The following is an 18,178-nucleotide window of genomic DNA, read 5'->3' as shown; positions in this document are numbered from 1 at the left end:
GTATTTTACAGAATGGAGAAACTGAGGGAAGATTCAGTGAATTGTTCCATGTCACGAACAGCTCTGTGACAGCAGCTGAAGGAAGCTTCCAGCCTCAGCCTCAGTCACTAAACCAGCTCTCCTGCCACAGGGGAAGCAGCACAAAGAAAGCAGAATAAAATCATCCCAGCTGAGGTTCAGAAAACAAAAAGGTATTTAAACTAATAATGCTGGTTTCACCTTCTTAGTCTTAAGTAATAAGTGAAATATCAGAGATGGAGATTCTGCAGAAACTGGGAGAAGTACCTGGCTGAGACAGAGTTAAGGGAGATGAAAACACAGCCAAAAGGGATCCCTGAGTGAGCAAGGAGGGAGAGATGGGAAAAGCAAGAACCTGGAGTGAGGAAGTGGCTGGATGAAGTGGGTGAAGAGATTCAGGATAGGAATAGCAAGAATTAAATTAAAAACAAAAAAAACCCAAACAAACAAAAAACCAAACCAAAACAAACAAACAAAAAAAAAAAAAAAAACAAGGTGCAAAAACCTAAGCCCAAGCCCCTAACAGAAACCAGTAAGAAGTTAAAAATAAGCTAAATGTTCCAAGTGAGAAAAAGTGGTAATTTTGCCTGGGAATGTAACCTACTAACTTGTCTCCTAACCCCTTTAAAGGACAGAGAAGATAAATGCCCAAATCAACCTAAGTCTGAGAGAAGAGTGCTAGAGGGACCAAGAGCCCTGCCCAGCCAAAACAGACTCGAGCTCTAATACCATCCTGTGCATGGGATAAAGGACAATAAGGCAAGGACAGTGCTTAGAATTTAAAACTAGTACAGACCATACACTTAAATAAATTTGGTATGAAAGTATTATTCACTGCCAGCTACAGGGAGTGGATAATCTGATAGGTCCTTTTCTTCTCTAATTCTCTTGCTTGCCTATGGGTATTGTTATTACTTACACTGGCCAAAACATGACCATGCATCTGGATGGAATATACCATAAGAAAAGCATTTATTTGACAGGAATGTTGCAAACATATTCTGGGAAGACTGACTCAATTAATTAAGTAGAGTGATACATTCATTCTTTCGGGGTCTTCATTAACTCCTGTACATGGCAGAGAATAACACTACAATGTCATCACGTTTTTGTTTGTATGGGTTAATCCACAAATCCTCAAAGAAGATCTGTTGTGGGTTATGCTGGCTACTTATAAATGTCTTCAGAGTTAAAAAGCAAGTAACCACACCACCCAAATTTACTTTGCTTTTAATTGTGGCTGTTTTTTTCTGCCCTCTATGAGAATTGCTTTCTTCTCTTCTGCCTACCAGTGTGCATCTGTGGCTGTGCAGTAGTCACTGCATTTCATGCTTAGATTATGTATGCCACCATCTACATTATTATTATTTGTGCTAAAACTTCCAAAAGTTACCAAAGAATATGAGACTTGCCATGTTAATTCAGAACAAGGGTGCATCCAGCTGAATATTCTCTCCCTGCCAGTGACTGTAGGTGGACATCCAGGGAAGAGTGGGCAGGCACATGGGATACTTCACTGTACTTACCTCCCAGTTTCACACTGCTTGTTGCTCAGGAGGGTTTCCTGGGCTTGTACACATCACTGTGTCCACATCACTGGCCAAATCCTCTGGCAATTCATATGCTGCAAAACCTCTGGCTACTCCAACAGATATAAATCAAGCAGAATTGGAGTAATTGACAATAACTGGGGGGAAAAAAATGCAATTTGGAAGACATATATGTGTTTTGATTGTAATTTGGGCTAGATCTCCCAGCAACATAAATTATCTGCCTGTTTGGCTGTCTGTTTTTCCTGCCATCCCTGTGAAGTCTCACTATGCAATGGAATGGTGTAATAAAGACAGGTAGAGCACAGATTACTTTGCTCTCAAATCCAGTTTAAGAGTGAACAGAACACCACTTTGACAGTGGAGAGGGATTTTGGAATGAGACACTCCTTTTCAGAGGCCACAAGCATGTGGAACCAGGAAGACAGGGACAAGGAACAGTTGAAGGACATGCAAAGATGAGAGTCACAAAATTGGGAAGGGAATGGGCTGGACAAGGAGCAGGCAGAAGTACAGATAAGGTTCTAGAGAAAGTCCTTTATGGGAATTGATGGAAATTTGGGAGTCAGTTTAAATGAAAGAGGAGAAAAAAACCAAGAATCCATGGTGAAGAGATTCAAAGCTACAGCCTTCTTGGGAGAAGCAGTACCTTATCTTTCAGTTTTCTGGCCAAGGAAATGAGCTAGATCTGCTAGGACAAATAGAAGCCCAAGTCTAGTAATTAATATTGGCCCACAATCTCTTAACAAAGGCAGACTGCTGCCCAGAGGACCAGCTGTGAAAATGATTTTTTGGGACCCTTGGAATAAAGGTCCATTTTCTTAAGTATTCTGGACTATGACATGTGAAGCATAACAAGACCAATTGCTGTTGGTGGCCCAGTGTGCAAATGTGTTAATTAAGTATCTGTGTCAGTGGCATTTTATGACATGGTGGCATTAGTAGGGCAGAAATTTTAATCAGGTATTTGCCTAATTCCTAAAATAGTGCCTGTATGACTATACCTGGGAGAAAATGAAACCTGAACATGATATAAATAGTTTGGATGTATCAAGCATTACTGAAGTACTATTAGTTACTGCTATCACTGTAGATTTAAGCCTCAAATACTCTTTCAGTACTCTATTAGTACATGTTGAAAGAAGTTAGCATTTACACAGATCAAATCTAACCTTAAGAAAACCTTCCTCAAATGAACAGATGAGACAGATTTCTCAAAATCTAATAATCCAGGGAAACTTCATTTTACACCTCTTCTTGTCAGCTTGCTCCAAAATTTTCCAAGCTCTTTCTTCCATTTTACACAGGTATGTTTCGGCAGCAACACAAAGCAAATTATTGCTTGCTCCAAGGAGCTCTGTACCCTGCAGGATCTTTGCAGAATCCAGCCCGAAGAAATACAGCACTTTGAGAAAACAGAGCTGTCAAGCAAGATTTCCTTGGGCTTGCTGCCACACAAAATGGCAAATAAGGGACTTGATCCTGCATGGAAGACAATAGGAATTGTAGGTGCTCAGCATTTGTCTTCCAGCAGAGTTAAGTTTTCTCAGTTCTTCCTAAAATCAGCCGTACTGTTTATACTTATTCAAAATTACATAGCTGAAAGCTTTGGTATCTAGCCACAGAGCTTTTATTTCAAATTGGCAATAATGTGACAAGATGTAACTCCTGCAAAAAAGACTACAATAATGTTAAAAATATCATAAAATATTATTTATATCAGGATACATTTGTTACCCCATATGACTATCATTCATATTTCTTGACAGATATAAACCTCTGCTTAACGCATTAGTATCATAAATATTACCAGATATAACACTGTAATTTAATACCTACCAAATGTATTTTAAAATATTACTCAATTTAAAACTTTGGATTTTAACCAGATGTGTTTCCAGAAAATGATTCAGGTCAGATGCTTTTTTCTTTTCCTTTTTCTGTGCGTGCGCGTTCAAAGCGGAGCATTGCTATGTGATTTATTGTGCTATGACTGCATGCCCCGAACCTAAAACAGCACCATGATACTTCATCCTTGAGGCTTACACACCTGCAGTCCAAACTAACAAGAGAAAACATCTACATGGCACGGCAGGAGTCTTTGAAATGTCTCTTTGCAGTTGCCTGGACACAGAACAGACTGGTAGAACAGGGAGGCAGTGGAGAAAGGGTGAAGACAGGAACTCCAGCCTCTTTCATCTAGAAAGGGGGGACCATGGAGAGATTAGAGGAAAGGATTTTGATTAGATCACTGGAATGTGAAATGATGCTTCCCAGGATTAAAATCCTATTTTAGAGCTACCAAACCGGTTATGTTGTTAGTCAGAATTTGGAGGCTCTGGCAGCACCATCCCTGCAGATGGCTGTCACTCAGCAGCACCCGACACCCTTGGGCTGGAGCAGGGGGGACCCTGGCTGGGCTACCCCCCTTCCCCCAGTTGTGGACACACAGCCACCAGTCCCAGCAACCAGCTGCCTTCTCTTGAAGCATTGAAAAAGGGGTTCCTTCCCAAAAGGCAGCCTTGTCCAGCCCTACAACACCCACATGGAGGCTCTTAGATTTCAGTCTCATTGAGCCCCTAGTCTAGTTTGCCTGGTGGAGGCTGACATTTTCATAAGCGAATGCCATTAGTTTTATTCCCAGCACAGCCAAGTTACAATTTGAAGGTCTATAGTAGTTGGGCAGCCCATTACGTGGAACCCATTAACATAAAACCCGCCATTGCAATTAGTATCTCTGTAAGCAAGCAGCAGCCTCAGCAAAAAGTGGAAATGGAGGCTGAAATAATGGTGCTGCTCCAAATGAGGACGGCAACAGATTGGGAAATAATCTGTAGCAATTGTTCTGTCACCGTCTCTGCAGTAACTTCTCAAAAGATAGAGCCATTTTCAAAGTAGTCAACCCACTGACTTGAGCGAGCAGTAAATTCACTTGATCAAATACAATTCCAGAAAAAATCTACAATCACTTACCCAGGGGAAGATACATTTTCCTTTTACAGATGAAGTGTAAACTGGGGGAAGTAGCTGTACGTAGAAAAATACCATGCAGCGTATTGATTTCGAAGGGGGGAGGTACAGACTGTTTTTGCCCATTTCTCAGTAAGGAAATAAGAAATGCTTTCTTGGGGGGTAACCTATTTGCAGACTGTTTGCGTGCGCTTGTTTGTTTTGTGAAGAGATGAGCCTGGCAAAATGTTGCTTTTCAGGAAGGGAACAAGGAAAATGTTCGTATTTATAGCAACGTTATTGTTTAGAGCAAAATAAGTTATTTCATCCTTTTAATCTCCGTTTCTATGGATATCCTGCGTGGAGCTATGATCTGATTTTCCAACCTTCACTCGAGTCGTCCCCTCCAAGGCAGCGGTCAGTGGCACTAGCCCTGTGAGTAAGTGCCTGTCTACATTTAAATAAATCCCTTTTAAAGACGAATTCGCACCGCCCCGGACACAGTGATTCAGGCTGCCTTGAATGTACTTTTTTCATTGTTGTTTCCCCTAAACTCTCTCTCCACTTATCTAATTTTAGACTGCGGGCTCCCTGAGAGGGCCAACAACCTGCCCGGCCTCTTTGAGAACCATTTGCTGTGCGCGATGCTCTGCCATTAACCCCACCGCCCCGCACCCGCGGGGGCTGCGCGTCGCGGCAGTGCCCCCCCCTCCCCCCCCATCCCTCCCGCACTGCGCCCCTTAGTTCCCGCATTGCCCCGAACTGACACCCCACACACACACACACAGACTCCCGCACTGCCTGGCGCCGCCAGCCTCGCCCGGCCCCCGCACCGCCGGGTCCCCCCCGGGTCGTCCCTCACACCCTCCGTGTCTGAGGGGGCGGCCACCCTGTCAGTGCGCGGCCGCGGTTCTCCCTCCCTCTCCCCTCTTCCCTCTCCCCCCCCCCTCAACTCCGCTCCCCCCCTCAGCGCTCGGGCTGAGTCCGTGTTCCGGGCGGGCGCGGGCTCCAGGCCGGGATTTGGGCACTCCCTGCCCGCCTCCCTCCCCCTTGCCCCCCCGCCCCTCCTCCCCCCTCCCGGCTGGCTCCCTCCCTCCCTCCCCCTCCCTCCCGGCTCCTGAACTCCAGCCCCTCTCTCTCTATCAGCCGCTCACTCTGTCTCAATATGTCTCAAGATGGCGGCCAATGTGGGATCGATGTTTCAATATTGGAAGCGCTTTGATTTACAGCAGCTGCAGGTCAGGCTCCCTCGCTCGCCGCACCGGCCGGGCCGCGCCGCCGGACCCCCCCTTCCCCTCCTTCCCTTCTCCGCCTTCCCTCGGGCCCGGCCTCCCCCTCCTCCTCCCGCTGCCGGCCCGCGCCGCCTAAAGGGAACCCCCCGCTCCGCCCGGCCGCGGCGCTCCGCTCCCTCCGCCCCCCCCTCCCCGCCATTGATCACCGGCCCCATCGGAAATTGATCCTCTTTGTTCAATTCATCGATCAGCCCAAGATGGCGCCGGAGCCAGGGCTGCAGGGGCCGCCGCCGCTTCGCCCGCTCCGTCCCGGGCTGCTCTCTTCCCCGCTTCCCGTTTCCCCCCGGCGGCCAGGGCCGTGCGGGGCTGCCGAGGCGGCGGGCGGCGACGGGGCTGCTGGCGGTCGCTCCTCTCCCCTTGCCTGCTCGCCTCCTCCTCCTCCTCCCCCCTCTCCCGCCTACCCCTTCCCGCCGCCGCTTTCCTGCCGCTTTTTCTCCCCGGGAGCCGGGGAAAGTTTACCGAGTGCTGGGACTTTGTGTGGGGGCGCAGGGAGCCGGCCGGGCTCGGCGTGCAGGCGCGGAGCGGCAGGGGCTGGGGGCGCTGTGGGGCCGCCCGGCCGGGCGGGCGCTCCCCCGGCCGCCGCCTCACCGCGGGGTACCGGCCCCCCGCCCCTCCGCCGCCGGCAGGCAAGGGGGCTCCGGCCCCGGCGCCCTCCCGCCGTGCGTCGCGGCCCGCTGGCACCGTGCCGTGTGTGCGTGTGTGTGTATGTGCGTGTGTGTGTGTGTGTGTGTGTGTGTGTGTGTGTGTGGAGCCGCCGCCGGCATGAGGCGAGGGATGGAGCCGCGGCGGGGTCCCGCGGGGCGGGAAGGGGGCGAGCGCCCGGCCTTGCCCTGCCCGGGCAGACGGGGGTGTGCGGGAGGGCAGGGACAGCGCCGGTCGCGGTAGCTCCTGGCGGCTGCGGAGGTCGGTGAGGGGCCGGCGGGCCACAGCCGACGGCGGGAGGGCAGGCTTACATAATTCACGGGCTCTCCAGCCTCTCCTGCTGTCCAGGATCTGACAGATGAGGGGAATATTGATGCTTTACTGTGCTGGCTCATAACAGCCTCCAAGTCTTGTTTCCGCCGAGGGAAAGTCCTCGCAAACCATCTTTCCTGCACCCTTTGGGTGCGTGCCCCGAAGAAATTGCAGATCCACTATTTAATGTAATTGACGGGGTATAGATAAGGCCAGGGCGGGTTGGGGGGTGTGTGGTGGTGGGGAGCTTGTCAAACGATGAATTGGTGCTGCTCCCGCCGCTGAATAGGATTGCAACATGCATGTTTCTCCCAGTTGATTGGTGCAGGAAAGCGCTGCCCTGCCTCTTCAAACCCTCCGGTGCCTCCCGTTTAAATAAATTGGCTCCGAAGCTGGCGGCTGCCCACCCTGGAACCCTCTGAGGAGGGTTCGGCGGTGCCCGGCCGGAGCCCCGCAGCCGGCGGAACCATCGTGCGTTGATGCTGGGCAGAGCCGCGGCCCCGCTGGAGGTGAGGGGATGCAAGCGGGGGGCCGGGGAGCGGGACCCGGGGCCCGCCGCCCTCCCCTCCCCTCGGTGGGGCTTGCAGGGGTTGAACTAGCGAGAGCGATGCAATAAAAAAAACAAACCAAACCCCAAACCAAGCTAAAACACCCCAGCAACCCCCAAAACGGGAAGTTCTCTGTAGGATCTGTGGTAGGAGGCTGGTCCCTTCTGACTTTCAGGTGCATTAGGAGGTGGGGTAAAATAGCGTTTTGTTTCAGGCTTTTCTCCCCCCTTCCCCTCTTTCGGGTTTTATTGTTTCTTTTAAAGGCTTTGGATTAAGGTAGACTTGGCTGAACTTTGCTAACTTGAAAGGGTTCTTAATAGTGACCCAGAATACCTACAGGAATAGAGAAAATGAGATCCAGATGTAGAATTGTATAAAATAAAATGGATTAAATTAAGATGTAGTTAAACAAGGTCTGACATCTTTAATTGTGGACTTTTGCTTTTGCCTCTGTGTGTGTGTGGTTGTACTTGCTTAGCATAGGAAAATAAATGCTCCCGAGGTCAGTGCCATGGTGTTACATTTAGCGGGGCAGCAGTCTAAATATTGCCTATAAAAATAAAGCCTTCAGAAATGCTTATTGATTAAAACATATTACACTTAAGTATCTACCATGTAAATGAAATTCTAAAATGTAATGAACGCAGCCAAATGGCATTTTGATAGATTGTTCTATTCTGTTTTGAGTAAAAATAGCTCACTTTTATCATAATTTAATTCCTGTGCACACTGTAAAACCTGTTGTGGAGTATCACTGTACAAACCTTAATCTCCTTTTTGCAGACTAAATGTGACAGTCTGACTTGAACAGCTTGTAGGTTCGTTCTCCTTTGAAGCATTCTGGTAACGCTAGCTTAAAGTTGTTTGAGCAATATTCATTACCTGCTTTTGAGGGCTTGTGATTATTTATGCATGTTGTGGATTGAGGCTGTTCACCTTTTGGCAGGTTCACCGGGCAGTCTGTGAGCAGTGCAAAGTTTATTACTTTGCATGCAGTCAGTCGGTCTGTGGAGAGTCCTGGAGTGACCAGAGAGGTAGAGAGTACCTTCAGCTATATGCAGAATAGTTAATTTGTTTCAAATTAGCTTTTTAATTTATTTTTTTTATCCACCCATCTGCATGAAGAAGTAGTGTAATATTTACTCCCACTTGCAGATGAAGCAATATGCTATAAAAACTATTGTTACTGAGTATGAAGTTCAGCCTTACAGAACTGTCTATCCCTCCCTCTAAATCTACATAGTAGCTACATCTACTAACATATAATGTAGAATTATAGAAAATAAAAATGCTTTTGTCTGCACTTCCATTACCGTGTTGTAGGGCAAAACCTGTGAGGATTTATGCTCAGCACAGTTCTACCTGTGCTCCAGCTCTTGCAGCTCTGGGTCTAGCTGGCTTTGAAGCTATCATTTTCCTGTATGAGAAAGTTGTGAGGAGCTGAGGAGGTGCAGTCCCGGATGGCTGGCAGCGAGATGCAGACATGCACCCTCTCTGCTCACAACTTCCTCTTCTGCATTCTGTTAGAAGAGGACGTTTAACTGTTGATGAGCTTCGACCTGCCTTGTAATATTAAGCAGCAGGTTTTCTCAAGATTGTATCAATATTAATTAAAAACAGTGCCAGGGAACACTTTAGGGTCTGACTCTTTCAATTATTTATTTCCTTTCACTAAATAACCTCTTGTTTATAGGAAGAGAGGTTTCAAGAGTTGGAGGCAGGATTAAATAATTCAGAACCTGGATTAAAGAACAAAAAGGTCTGTTCACAAATGGAATATGAGATGTAAAAATGGCAGTTTCCTGCAGGTATCAAACGTAGCTCTTTGCTTGAGACTGCACCTGAGAGGCATGTAGCTGAACACTTAACCCTTTTTTCTAGTAAAGGATAGTAACATTTCCTTAAAAACCAGTGGAATTAGCATGGTATTTCTGCTTCAGTTTGCTGTGGGGTTGAAGATCGACCCACGTTTGACAACTGATGGCAGGGGAGTCGCAGGGCATCAAGAAAACACATCCGTGCAAACCCTGAATATTGTGGCAATAAATGCAAATTAAGTCACTGGAGAAATTCTGCTGCCCTGGAGTTAAAGCTTCATCTCCTGTTTGGAAGCAGTTGTGTGATCTGAATCAGGTTGATTTAGAGCAGCGGGAAGGGTACCTGCTGCTGCGTGGTCCTGTTTGAAGTTCCTGGTTTTTGATGTCACCATCACCTTCTTAAAAACAACTTCTGCTCTAGAACAGGAAAATGACTGTCGTGGGTAAGGCATACAGTCCTCTTTAAAATTTTGCTGAACATTTCTGACTCTGTGTGTGAATGTATCTACATCAGAGGAGACAGTTGGCCCCTCTGTATCTTTTTGACCAGCAGTGTTGCATGAGTAAGTCTGGCTTGGCTCTCAGTTCTAAGTTGAATCTCCAGGATGAATGGAAGAAGTTTATACCATTGGAAAACTCAACAAACTATCTGTTGAAGTATTTTGACTATAAAAATCATTGCAGCTTTTTTAGGACAGGCACTTGTACTGGTAAAAAGTAGCTTATTCTTGCTTTTGAGCAGAATGGCATAACATTATATCAAGCTAAGGAATGAAAATTTAAAGGCAAATCCTGCTTGTGCATTTCGTTTCTTTTAAGATCTCACCCTGCTATTGCATCATAAATGATTAAAGTAAGAATAGAGTATTAGTTCTATGCATGCTGTGGTTAATTACTTAAGGTAAACTATTGATCTTGTAACATTATAAAATTTGTAACAAGATCTGGAAAAAATAAGTAGTAATGAGTAGCTTTTAAATACTGAAACGCTACTATTATTTAATTAGAAGCAGGTGGAGTTCTTGGCATCTTTGAGTTGCATCTGATTGTATCAGAGCACAAACTGATTTGCTTTAAGTGTAGTTAACATGCTTCATCAGAAGTGGAATTAATGATCACGTCTGAGTGTTTAATTTAGTTTGTCTGTGCAGGTCACTGTAGAACTTGTAGTTTCTGTCCTAAAAGTAGACAGTACTTTCCTGTTTATAATGGTAGTTAAATGAGTATCAAGAAAAGAGTCTCCAGCTATTGTAAATATATTTCTGCTCCTCTGCACCTGATGTGTAGGGAAAGCAGCTGGGTGCTTCTTCAAGAAGATGCAATGCAGGGAACTGAATGTAAAAGTCAGGGAACCACTGCCAGTATACTCAGATAGCTATCAGAGAGGGTTTGCCTTTTTGTGGTGGTCAGGGTGGTCTCTGGACATCTAATACACATGACATATTAGAAGAAATGCTCATGGTGTACTTCTGGCTGAGGAATTAGACTTTTGCAGGATTCCTTGAATCCTATTCCTTGAGTCCTGTTCCTTGGAAAGATGTTTCTGAAAGCTTTTCTAGCCCTCTGTGGTGTTTCTCAAATGAAATAATGCCCATCTGAAACATGGCAGAATTAGTGGGTGTTTCAGTGACTCTGCTCTCATGCCAAGTTTGTGGTTAATTGGATAATGTATTGAGAAATGCAGTAGTGAGGATTTGGAATATGGTAATGGTTGGGATTTTTTTGAAAAAGAGATTGCACTACTTGGCTGTCTATAACAATACCAAATAAGTAATGGGTGAAACATTTGCTATGGAACAAATTACATGCAGTCTAAAATTCCAGTGAACAATTATTCTCTATTTGCAAGCTGATTCGTAATGCAAAAAGTGGATGTAAAAAATGCATAATCCAGAGTCTCAGTTTGATCACACTGAGGCTGAAAATGAAGGCAGTTTATGCATTGGGTAGAGAGCAGATGTGTATAGGGATGCTCAGTATTTTTTAAGACACCAAATAGTCAGTGCTCACTGACTTCTGGCCCTTTTTATGCAAGCAAGGTAGCAAGTTCCCATCTTGCAAATTCAGGTTTTTCTTGCATATGATCTTTAAATTCCATTCTTTGCTTACCCTTATACTTGGTTGTTTCAGATATACTTTATGGACATGGTTTTGAAAATACAATCTTTTCTGGATTGAGAATACAGTAACATTGTTCCAGCATTGCATGAAGGAGTAGGGAAGCTATGTGAAGCTGAGAGGGAGGAGGCTGAAATGAAGTAGTCAGCAGAGGACAAGGAATTTACAGCGAAGTGATTTGTGCAGGAGTGCTCACATGTGGGATTGTAGGTGAGGTGTTGAATTTGCCAGGAAAGATGAGACCAACTTAGACCTCATGGTAGCTAATGTCCTTAAATTAGTAAGACAGGATAAATAATTCTGTGACATATATGTTCTCAGCTTGTTTTTGTTGTCTCTGGATTGACAAGTAAGTGACTACTTAACAATGAGTTAGTAGTTTATGCTTTTATTATGAGTTATAATGAAGAAATTTCAGTTTATTATGTTGTCTGAGTTGTGAGAAATATGGAAATCCAGAGAGAACTGAGTGCTAACAGCAGTAAGTCTTAGTGAGAGATGAACTACCAAGTGTGCAGATGTTGGCTGTAGGCTCTTGGATGTAACAGTGGTCTTCCCTATTGTTGAACTGCACTTGGGAAAGCAGTAGGCAGGAAAGAATTCATTCTGATCCACTGAGCTTCCCTGGTGGTGCTCATGACTCCATCAGGATACAGCAGTTCTTACAGTGCTGTTGCTGGGTCACTTCTGGGACTATAGCAGAGTTACATATTTAGGATGAATAAACATTTCTCAGTATGAAGGTGCTGAAGGCAGGAGATGGCCAGGTGGCTCTGTGCAGATGTAGGTTTGAAGTTGGAGCCTTTCAGACTAATGTCTAAAAGCATTTTGTCTCGCTGGCAATTCACTTGCTTCTTTGCCTTGCAGTAATTTAGTGCCTTTGTTGGCACTTGGAGTAATAAGGAAGTTTCTGTGAGGGCTGGAGTTGTGCTACTGTTTCATGGCATGGAGGTACTGGAAGCACTTGGCTGTCTCCTGGTGAGGTTTGTGGACCCACAGTGATCTGTTCTGGAAAAAGAGAGATAAAGATCACCCTTTCTTTGAAAAGCTCAAAAGCAGATGCACAAAAATATTTAAGCTGCCTTACTTAGATGCTTTAAATTCCCCAGTATCTTCGTGCTCCCGACTGTGAGCATTTTAAGGTACGTAAGGGTGTAAGGCCATGGCTGTGGCTTTTCAGTACAGTTCTTACATCCGAGCTGAGCAGATCCTGTTGTTCTTATCTTTGTTGTGTGGTACCTTAGTAAATAAACAAGCTTGAACATAACAGCACCTGGAAGTGCCAGTGTGAGGTTTCTGTGAAGGGTATGAAAATTTAAGGCCAAATTATTGGTAAATAACTGGTCTAATTTTTCAGAAGTTTAATTGCATTGAATGCAGTCATCTAAGAATCATGGAATGGCTTGTGTTGGAAGAGACATTAAAGACCATCGTGTTCCCACCTCACTGCCATGTACAGGGACACCTTCTACTAGACAAATTTGCTCGAAGTCAATCTTGTGTTTGTCTGGCTGAGGTGAGTCCTGGCATGCATTGCACAGACCTAAAAAAGACCTAAAAAAGTTTAGGTCTTGACTCCTGCTAACATTTTACAGTATTCCTTGAGCTATGGAAATCTGATGGTCCTGTGCTGCTACATTACTGTGTCTCTGTGGGATTGCTCTCCTGGGTCTGGGCTGTATCTACAGGGAGCCTGAGTCACTTCTGATGCTTACATTGTAGAAGTCTTTCCTTGCTGAGAAATGTTGGCTCCACTCTGTGACTCACATGTGACAAGCTGAGGACATTAATTCTGCAGAGAAGTAAAAATAAAAACAAATGGAGGAGGGAAATGACTCTTAAAGGTCTGGATGGGATAGAGGGAAGTGGTGAAGAAAGGAAGGAGTTAAGGAGTGAGCTTAAGCCAAGGACTTGGAAATGAAACTTCTGCAGCTCAGTTGAGAGGAGAGCTTATTTTAGAATTTATATAAATATTCGGCAGTGCAGCTGGAGAGTATGGAGGGTCTCCCAACAAATGCCTGGCTGGCTGTAGTGTTGCCATCAAATCCTGCTCACCTTTACTCCATGATCACATAAAAGGATAGCCTGGGGTTTACCACCAAGCTGTTCTTGTGGAAACATCCTGGGAAGATTTGTACATCAGATACCAGGGTGATGGTATGACTTCAGAGTACACTGTGAGATTTTTAATGTTGCCCTGTGACAAACAGGGCTTATGTTCTGTTAAACTGAAATAGCTTTATAACCACTTGAATGGTACTTTAAAGTATTATGAATATGAAAACATTCTCATTGTTCCTACTTGGAAAAAAAAAACAAAAAACAATGCATAGCGTTTGATTTATTTATTTTATTTTATTGGTTTTTTAATGAAGACTCAGACTAGATAAATCTTAGATACAAAAACATCGTATGTTTTGCATGGAAATGCCCTGGTTTAGTACTGTAGAAACTGAACTAAGCTAGAACTGCAGATGATGAAATGCATAGACATTTAATGCATTGAGTCTTACTCCTGCTCTCTCTGGTACCTCTGCTAGGTGTTTGAGGTCTTGCTGATCCATTATTTTCAGGAAAACAGATTTCTCTTACCAGAATGGTAAACTTCAGCTAGCACACATGAGGCCATCAAAAATCTGTACACTTTGGACAGTAATGTTTAGGGGGACTTTTTTGGATTCAATTTGAGGGATAGTTGCTGGGTAGAAGTGACTGAAGTAAGTCGGGAGTTTTGGTCTTGCTGTTAGCAGCTGCTCTGTGCCTGTTCTTGGCTCTGCATGGGCCCCTCAGCATGTCACTCAGGCTCTGCTGGTTTGGTTTTCCATCTGGAAAACATTGATAATGCTTCTGACCCCTCTTTGAGAACACTTTGAGTTACAAGCTTGTGAGTTAGCACTTACTATTCCTTTTTGCTACTGCTTAATTCTGTGCTGTGGATAAATAAGATCTAATTGTTGCATTTGCTGCACCTTTGTTAGCATTCTTTTAAAATGGATTAAACAGAGGTTATGCTGCTGTTGATTTGTAGGTATGTTTCAGGCTTGTTGCTGGAAGCACTGTCTATAGAAATGAACGTGAAGAAAGAGCTGAGTAGTTGAGTGTCTTAAAAGAATGTTGTTGGTGTACCAGATCAGTGGGAGCAAATGTTTCCTTGCAAATGGTTATAAACCTATAATCTGGAGTTATTCGTACGTGCATACGTGCACTCTTACTTTAAAGCATACCTCCATGTTCTTTAGTATACTGTTTGAAGGCAAGATATGCAAGTTACCAAGTCTCCCTTCAGATTTCTCCTTGCATTAATGGCTGCTTAAAAGTTACACTCTGGGCACCCAGTGATCTGAATTTGGATGTAATATTTAACAGTTTAAGGTTGCAGCATTTCAAATTGCAATCCCCTGCAGCCCTAGGCTTGGAGCAGCTCCCTCTTTCAGAAAGACAGGATGGCCTCTGCCAGCTCAGGTGAAGGAAAATCTTCAGTCCCCAGCAGAGCTTTTATCCAAGTACACGCTCCAGTGGTTGGGGGGACTGTGAATGGCACAGGCCACCCCCCCCCAATGGCCACAGAGGGGGATGTGTTCAGAGCAGTTTCTGTGCAAGGTGTTAGATGCGTGTCTGGAAGCTGCAATTCTGCATCCATCAAGACATATGGTGGGGCAGATTGAAACTTTTTCTTGCGGCAACTTTTTATCTTCTATCCAAATTGTTTAGGTTTTCTATTCTAAGTATTGATAGCCTGCTAAGGCTGTCAGCAGGGTTAGAGGTTATGATTTAGATGTCTGCTTGTGCCATCAGAAATATCGATCGCCTGCTCATTTCGCCTGCGTTTTTCTCCTGAATAGTGATGAGGCTGGAGAGGTGCTGTTCACCACTGCTCCTGGCAGCTCTCCTGTGCTCAGCTGGGTGAACTTTTTGCAAAGGTGAATAAGCTTTATCCCTGTTTAGCACAACACAAAGGCTCTGACCCAGTAAGAGTTACAGCACGTGCTTAACTTCAACAAATGTGTAGATGAAGGGAGTGGAGAGGAGAAAGGAGCTGCCTTTTCCAACCTGGACCATGGTTAAGTTGTTAATAGAGATGAATCTCTGTACTAATCCAGTGGCTTCTCAGTCTCTTCCTTTTTCTCATGTTTTTATTAAACTTAATTTTCTTGTTGTTTCATTGATGTGAAATACAGATGTTGACAGAATAGCTCGGTAAAATTTATACTTATCTTTTGTCTGTAATTATTTTTATTTTTATTTGGTATTTGCACATGTTATTGCATGGCTATAGCAAAGTAAATTTGTATTGTGTTATCTCTTAAAGATGTTTGCTTCATTTTCGGGCATAAATAAAATGTACTCTTTTTCTATGACATGAAACATAGTGATATTAGTTTTGTCAGCAGACTACATATCTATTTTTCTGTTGCAACTTGTGTGTGTGTCTGTGTTAGTATTGATAGTACTCTTCAGTTTGCTATCTCTGGTATGATAGTTGCTTTTCTAATGCTAATTGTGGAGATGAGATAATATTAAACATTTAAAAAGGAGCCAGTAGTCTTGCAATTGATTTTCTGTGGAGAGACCTCTGTACAGAGTTGCTTACACAATTGTAGCTTTAGTTTCTTTTATATGAGTGTGAGAAGTGTTTCATATATTTTAAAAATAAAAACTTTTTGAATACACTGGTTACTCCTCTTTTCCTTCTTCCAGCCCTATTTTGTCTCTTTCAGGAGCTCTATAGTTTTCTTTTGCTTATAGATTTCTGCACATTTTCTTTGGCATGGACTCCTGCAATCAAAATTCTTTGGATGCTGGAAAAGGGCAGATTGCTAATATTGTGTCTTCAGCTCATCTCTCCACTTCTGTTCACAACACCCTGCCTGTTTTCTCAAGCAAACATACTTCATACTCATAATTACTGCTTGAACTCAGAATATCATTTCTTTCGAACGTGAGTCGATGCTGCTTTGTAGGGGTGAACTCAGGGGGCTCCTGGGCTGCAAATGAAGGATGCTAGAAGCATTAAAAGCATGTAAGAGGAGTAAGGAGGGGAGAATCAGTCTATAAGAATTCATTTTGCAAACTTTCCTAAAGAAGAAAGCTTTTCTAGTGTGTCTTGATCCTTTGAGGCTGTGGGTGCTGTTACAGTCTTGCAGGACTGGGTGATTATTTCCGTGATCAGGATTTGAATCAAATTTAATTGTTTACAAAGCCATGCTCTCAGTTTTCTGTATAAAAGTGCTGTTTCCATGCTTGGGAGGAGGAGCCAGTTTCAGGCTTTTTATGTGTGTGCAGGCAGAGCTTTGGTCAGTCCCATGATTGGAAACTTGTATTGTAAAGCTTCTTTCTTCTGTGCAACTGCTGATACTCATTCCTGTCTTTCTGGGTCCTTTGCTGTGCTCCGTGCCATCAACTCATGAAAGTAGGAACTGTGGTTTTTTTTCCTTCTTGGGGAAGTATTTAACTTGTCAGTTAAATACAGCACAAATGATTATAACAGCACACACACAGGCTGTGCTGTGACCAGCTTGTTGTTGATAATAAAATAAAATCTCTTAGCATCCGAGATGGCCTAGCATATCCTGAGAATATATAGTGAGTTAGTTCTATAATGTGCCAAGCTAAGTAAAACTTGATTAATGCAACTATCTGGGATTTTCTGTCCTGTAAATAGGACTTGAAGTCTAGCATTGGAACTGTGAAAACCTACTTTAACCAGGATTAGGAGAAGAATTTAGGAGTTCAGATTGTTTTCAGGATGTTCGAAAGTGATCACTATGCCCTGGAGCTGTTGTAGAGGCCATCTTTTTGAAAATTAACTTTACTACAAGGCCTAAAAAGTTAGTTTGGGACTGCTGCATTGGTCCTTCAGTGCTGCCTCTCCCAGTGCTGCAGAAGGTGCTTTCTGTGCTTGGCTGCTGCCTGCTATCCCAGAGGTTGTTACATCTCCAGTCTAGCAACTTCTGATACCCTTTAGGATCCTCACTGGTGAAAGGTGATGGCTGGCAGGCATCGAGGCTTTCTTCTGGAGTGCAGAAGCAAATGTGGAATTCCTGGTGTCAGGAAATGTTGGATTTCTCTGTTTTAATTTTCTAAGTGAATGTTGGGTTTGTACAGGTAGATTAAATGCAAGATGGCAAGGTAGTGAGCACCCTGGGTTTGGAAAAAAGCAACTACTTCTATTGTCTAGAAGCATTTGTTGCTCTTGTTCACTTCTCTGTCTGTCATGGGAGAATGCAGTCACGGTGTTTTTATGCCCTATTTATTTGCTGCAATCATTTTGCCAACAAATTGTGAAGTTAATTTTGGTGGTAAGAAATTTTAATTCTGTAGGTTTGTTTTGTTTTATTTTATTTTTTTAAAGTTTGACAGTTGGCAGCAGCCTCTTTTTATGGTTTCTTGATTGTCAGCTTTTCATTATAAATTTGCTGTCTAAATGCTGACTTAAGGCCTGACACTTTGTTTATTTAACTGTCAGTTACACTAGGTTGGAAACCTAATAAAAGCCTCAGATCTTCCTATTGAATTAGGCCATCCTTTACCACCCCAGTGACTAAAGTAAAACAACTGTAATAGTTTCTTTTCAGTATTTATTCCATTTTTGCTGGAACCCTGCTTAGGGTGTCTTCTGATACTTTATCCTTGTGGTGACAGCAGTTCTTTGGTAAAAGGTCACTGTCATCTTTTAATTGGATTTTTCAGCTGCAAGGAATATAAAAATATAAGTTTATTAATAGAGGAGCTTTGATCTTGAAAGATTCCAAAACATTTGCTGCATTGCACGTACAGGAATGGTTTAGTTTAACTGCTCATTCAGGGATAATAATTTTTCTTGTGGATGTTCCACCTAGCACGTCAGGAGGAGCAAGGAGCACGTCCCCAGGAGGGTGGCAACATCTGGGAAGGCAGAGACTTGGTCCCAAAGTGGGGTTTCCCCAGGATAC

The 18,178-nt window shown here is 43.9% G+C and overlaps 1 protein-coding gene across 9 annotated transcripts in view; it reads left to right on the top strand.

Moving 5' to 3' along the window:
• Positions 1 to 5,615: 5,615 nt before the first annotated feature.
• Positions 5,616 to 18,178, top strand: part of CUX1 (cut like homeobox 1) — a 264,508-nt gene continuing 251,945 nt past the window's right edge. For all 9 annotated transcript variants that reach the window (XM_030462583.1, XM_030462581.1, XM_030462584.1 and 6 more), the window contains exon 1: positions 5,616 to 5,755. In XM_030462583.1, coding sequence (XP_030318443.1) covers positions 5,693 to 5,755 — 63 coding nt within the window. In that variant the 5' untranslated portion in view covers positions 5,616 to 5,692. The remainder of the gene's footprint in view (positions 5,756 to 18,178) is intronic.

This window comes from Calypte anna, chromosome 19, assembly GCF_003957555.1.
Source record: "Calypte anna isolate BGI_N300 chromosome 19, bCalAnn1_v1.p, whole genome shotgun sequence".
Classification (NCBI taxonomy): Eukaryota; Metazoa; Chordata; class Aves; order Apodiformes; family Trochilidae; genus Calypte; species Calypte anna.
The sequence above is the reverse complement of the archived record's forward strand: the minus strand, read 5'-3'. Positions and strand labels throughout refer to the sequence as shown.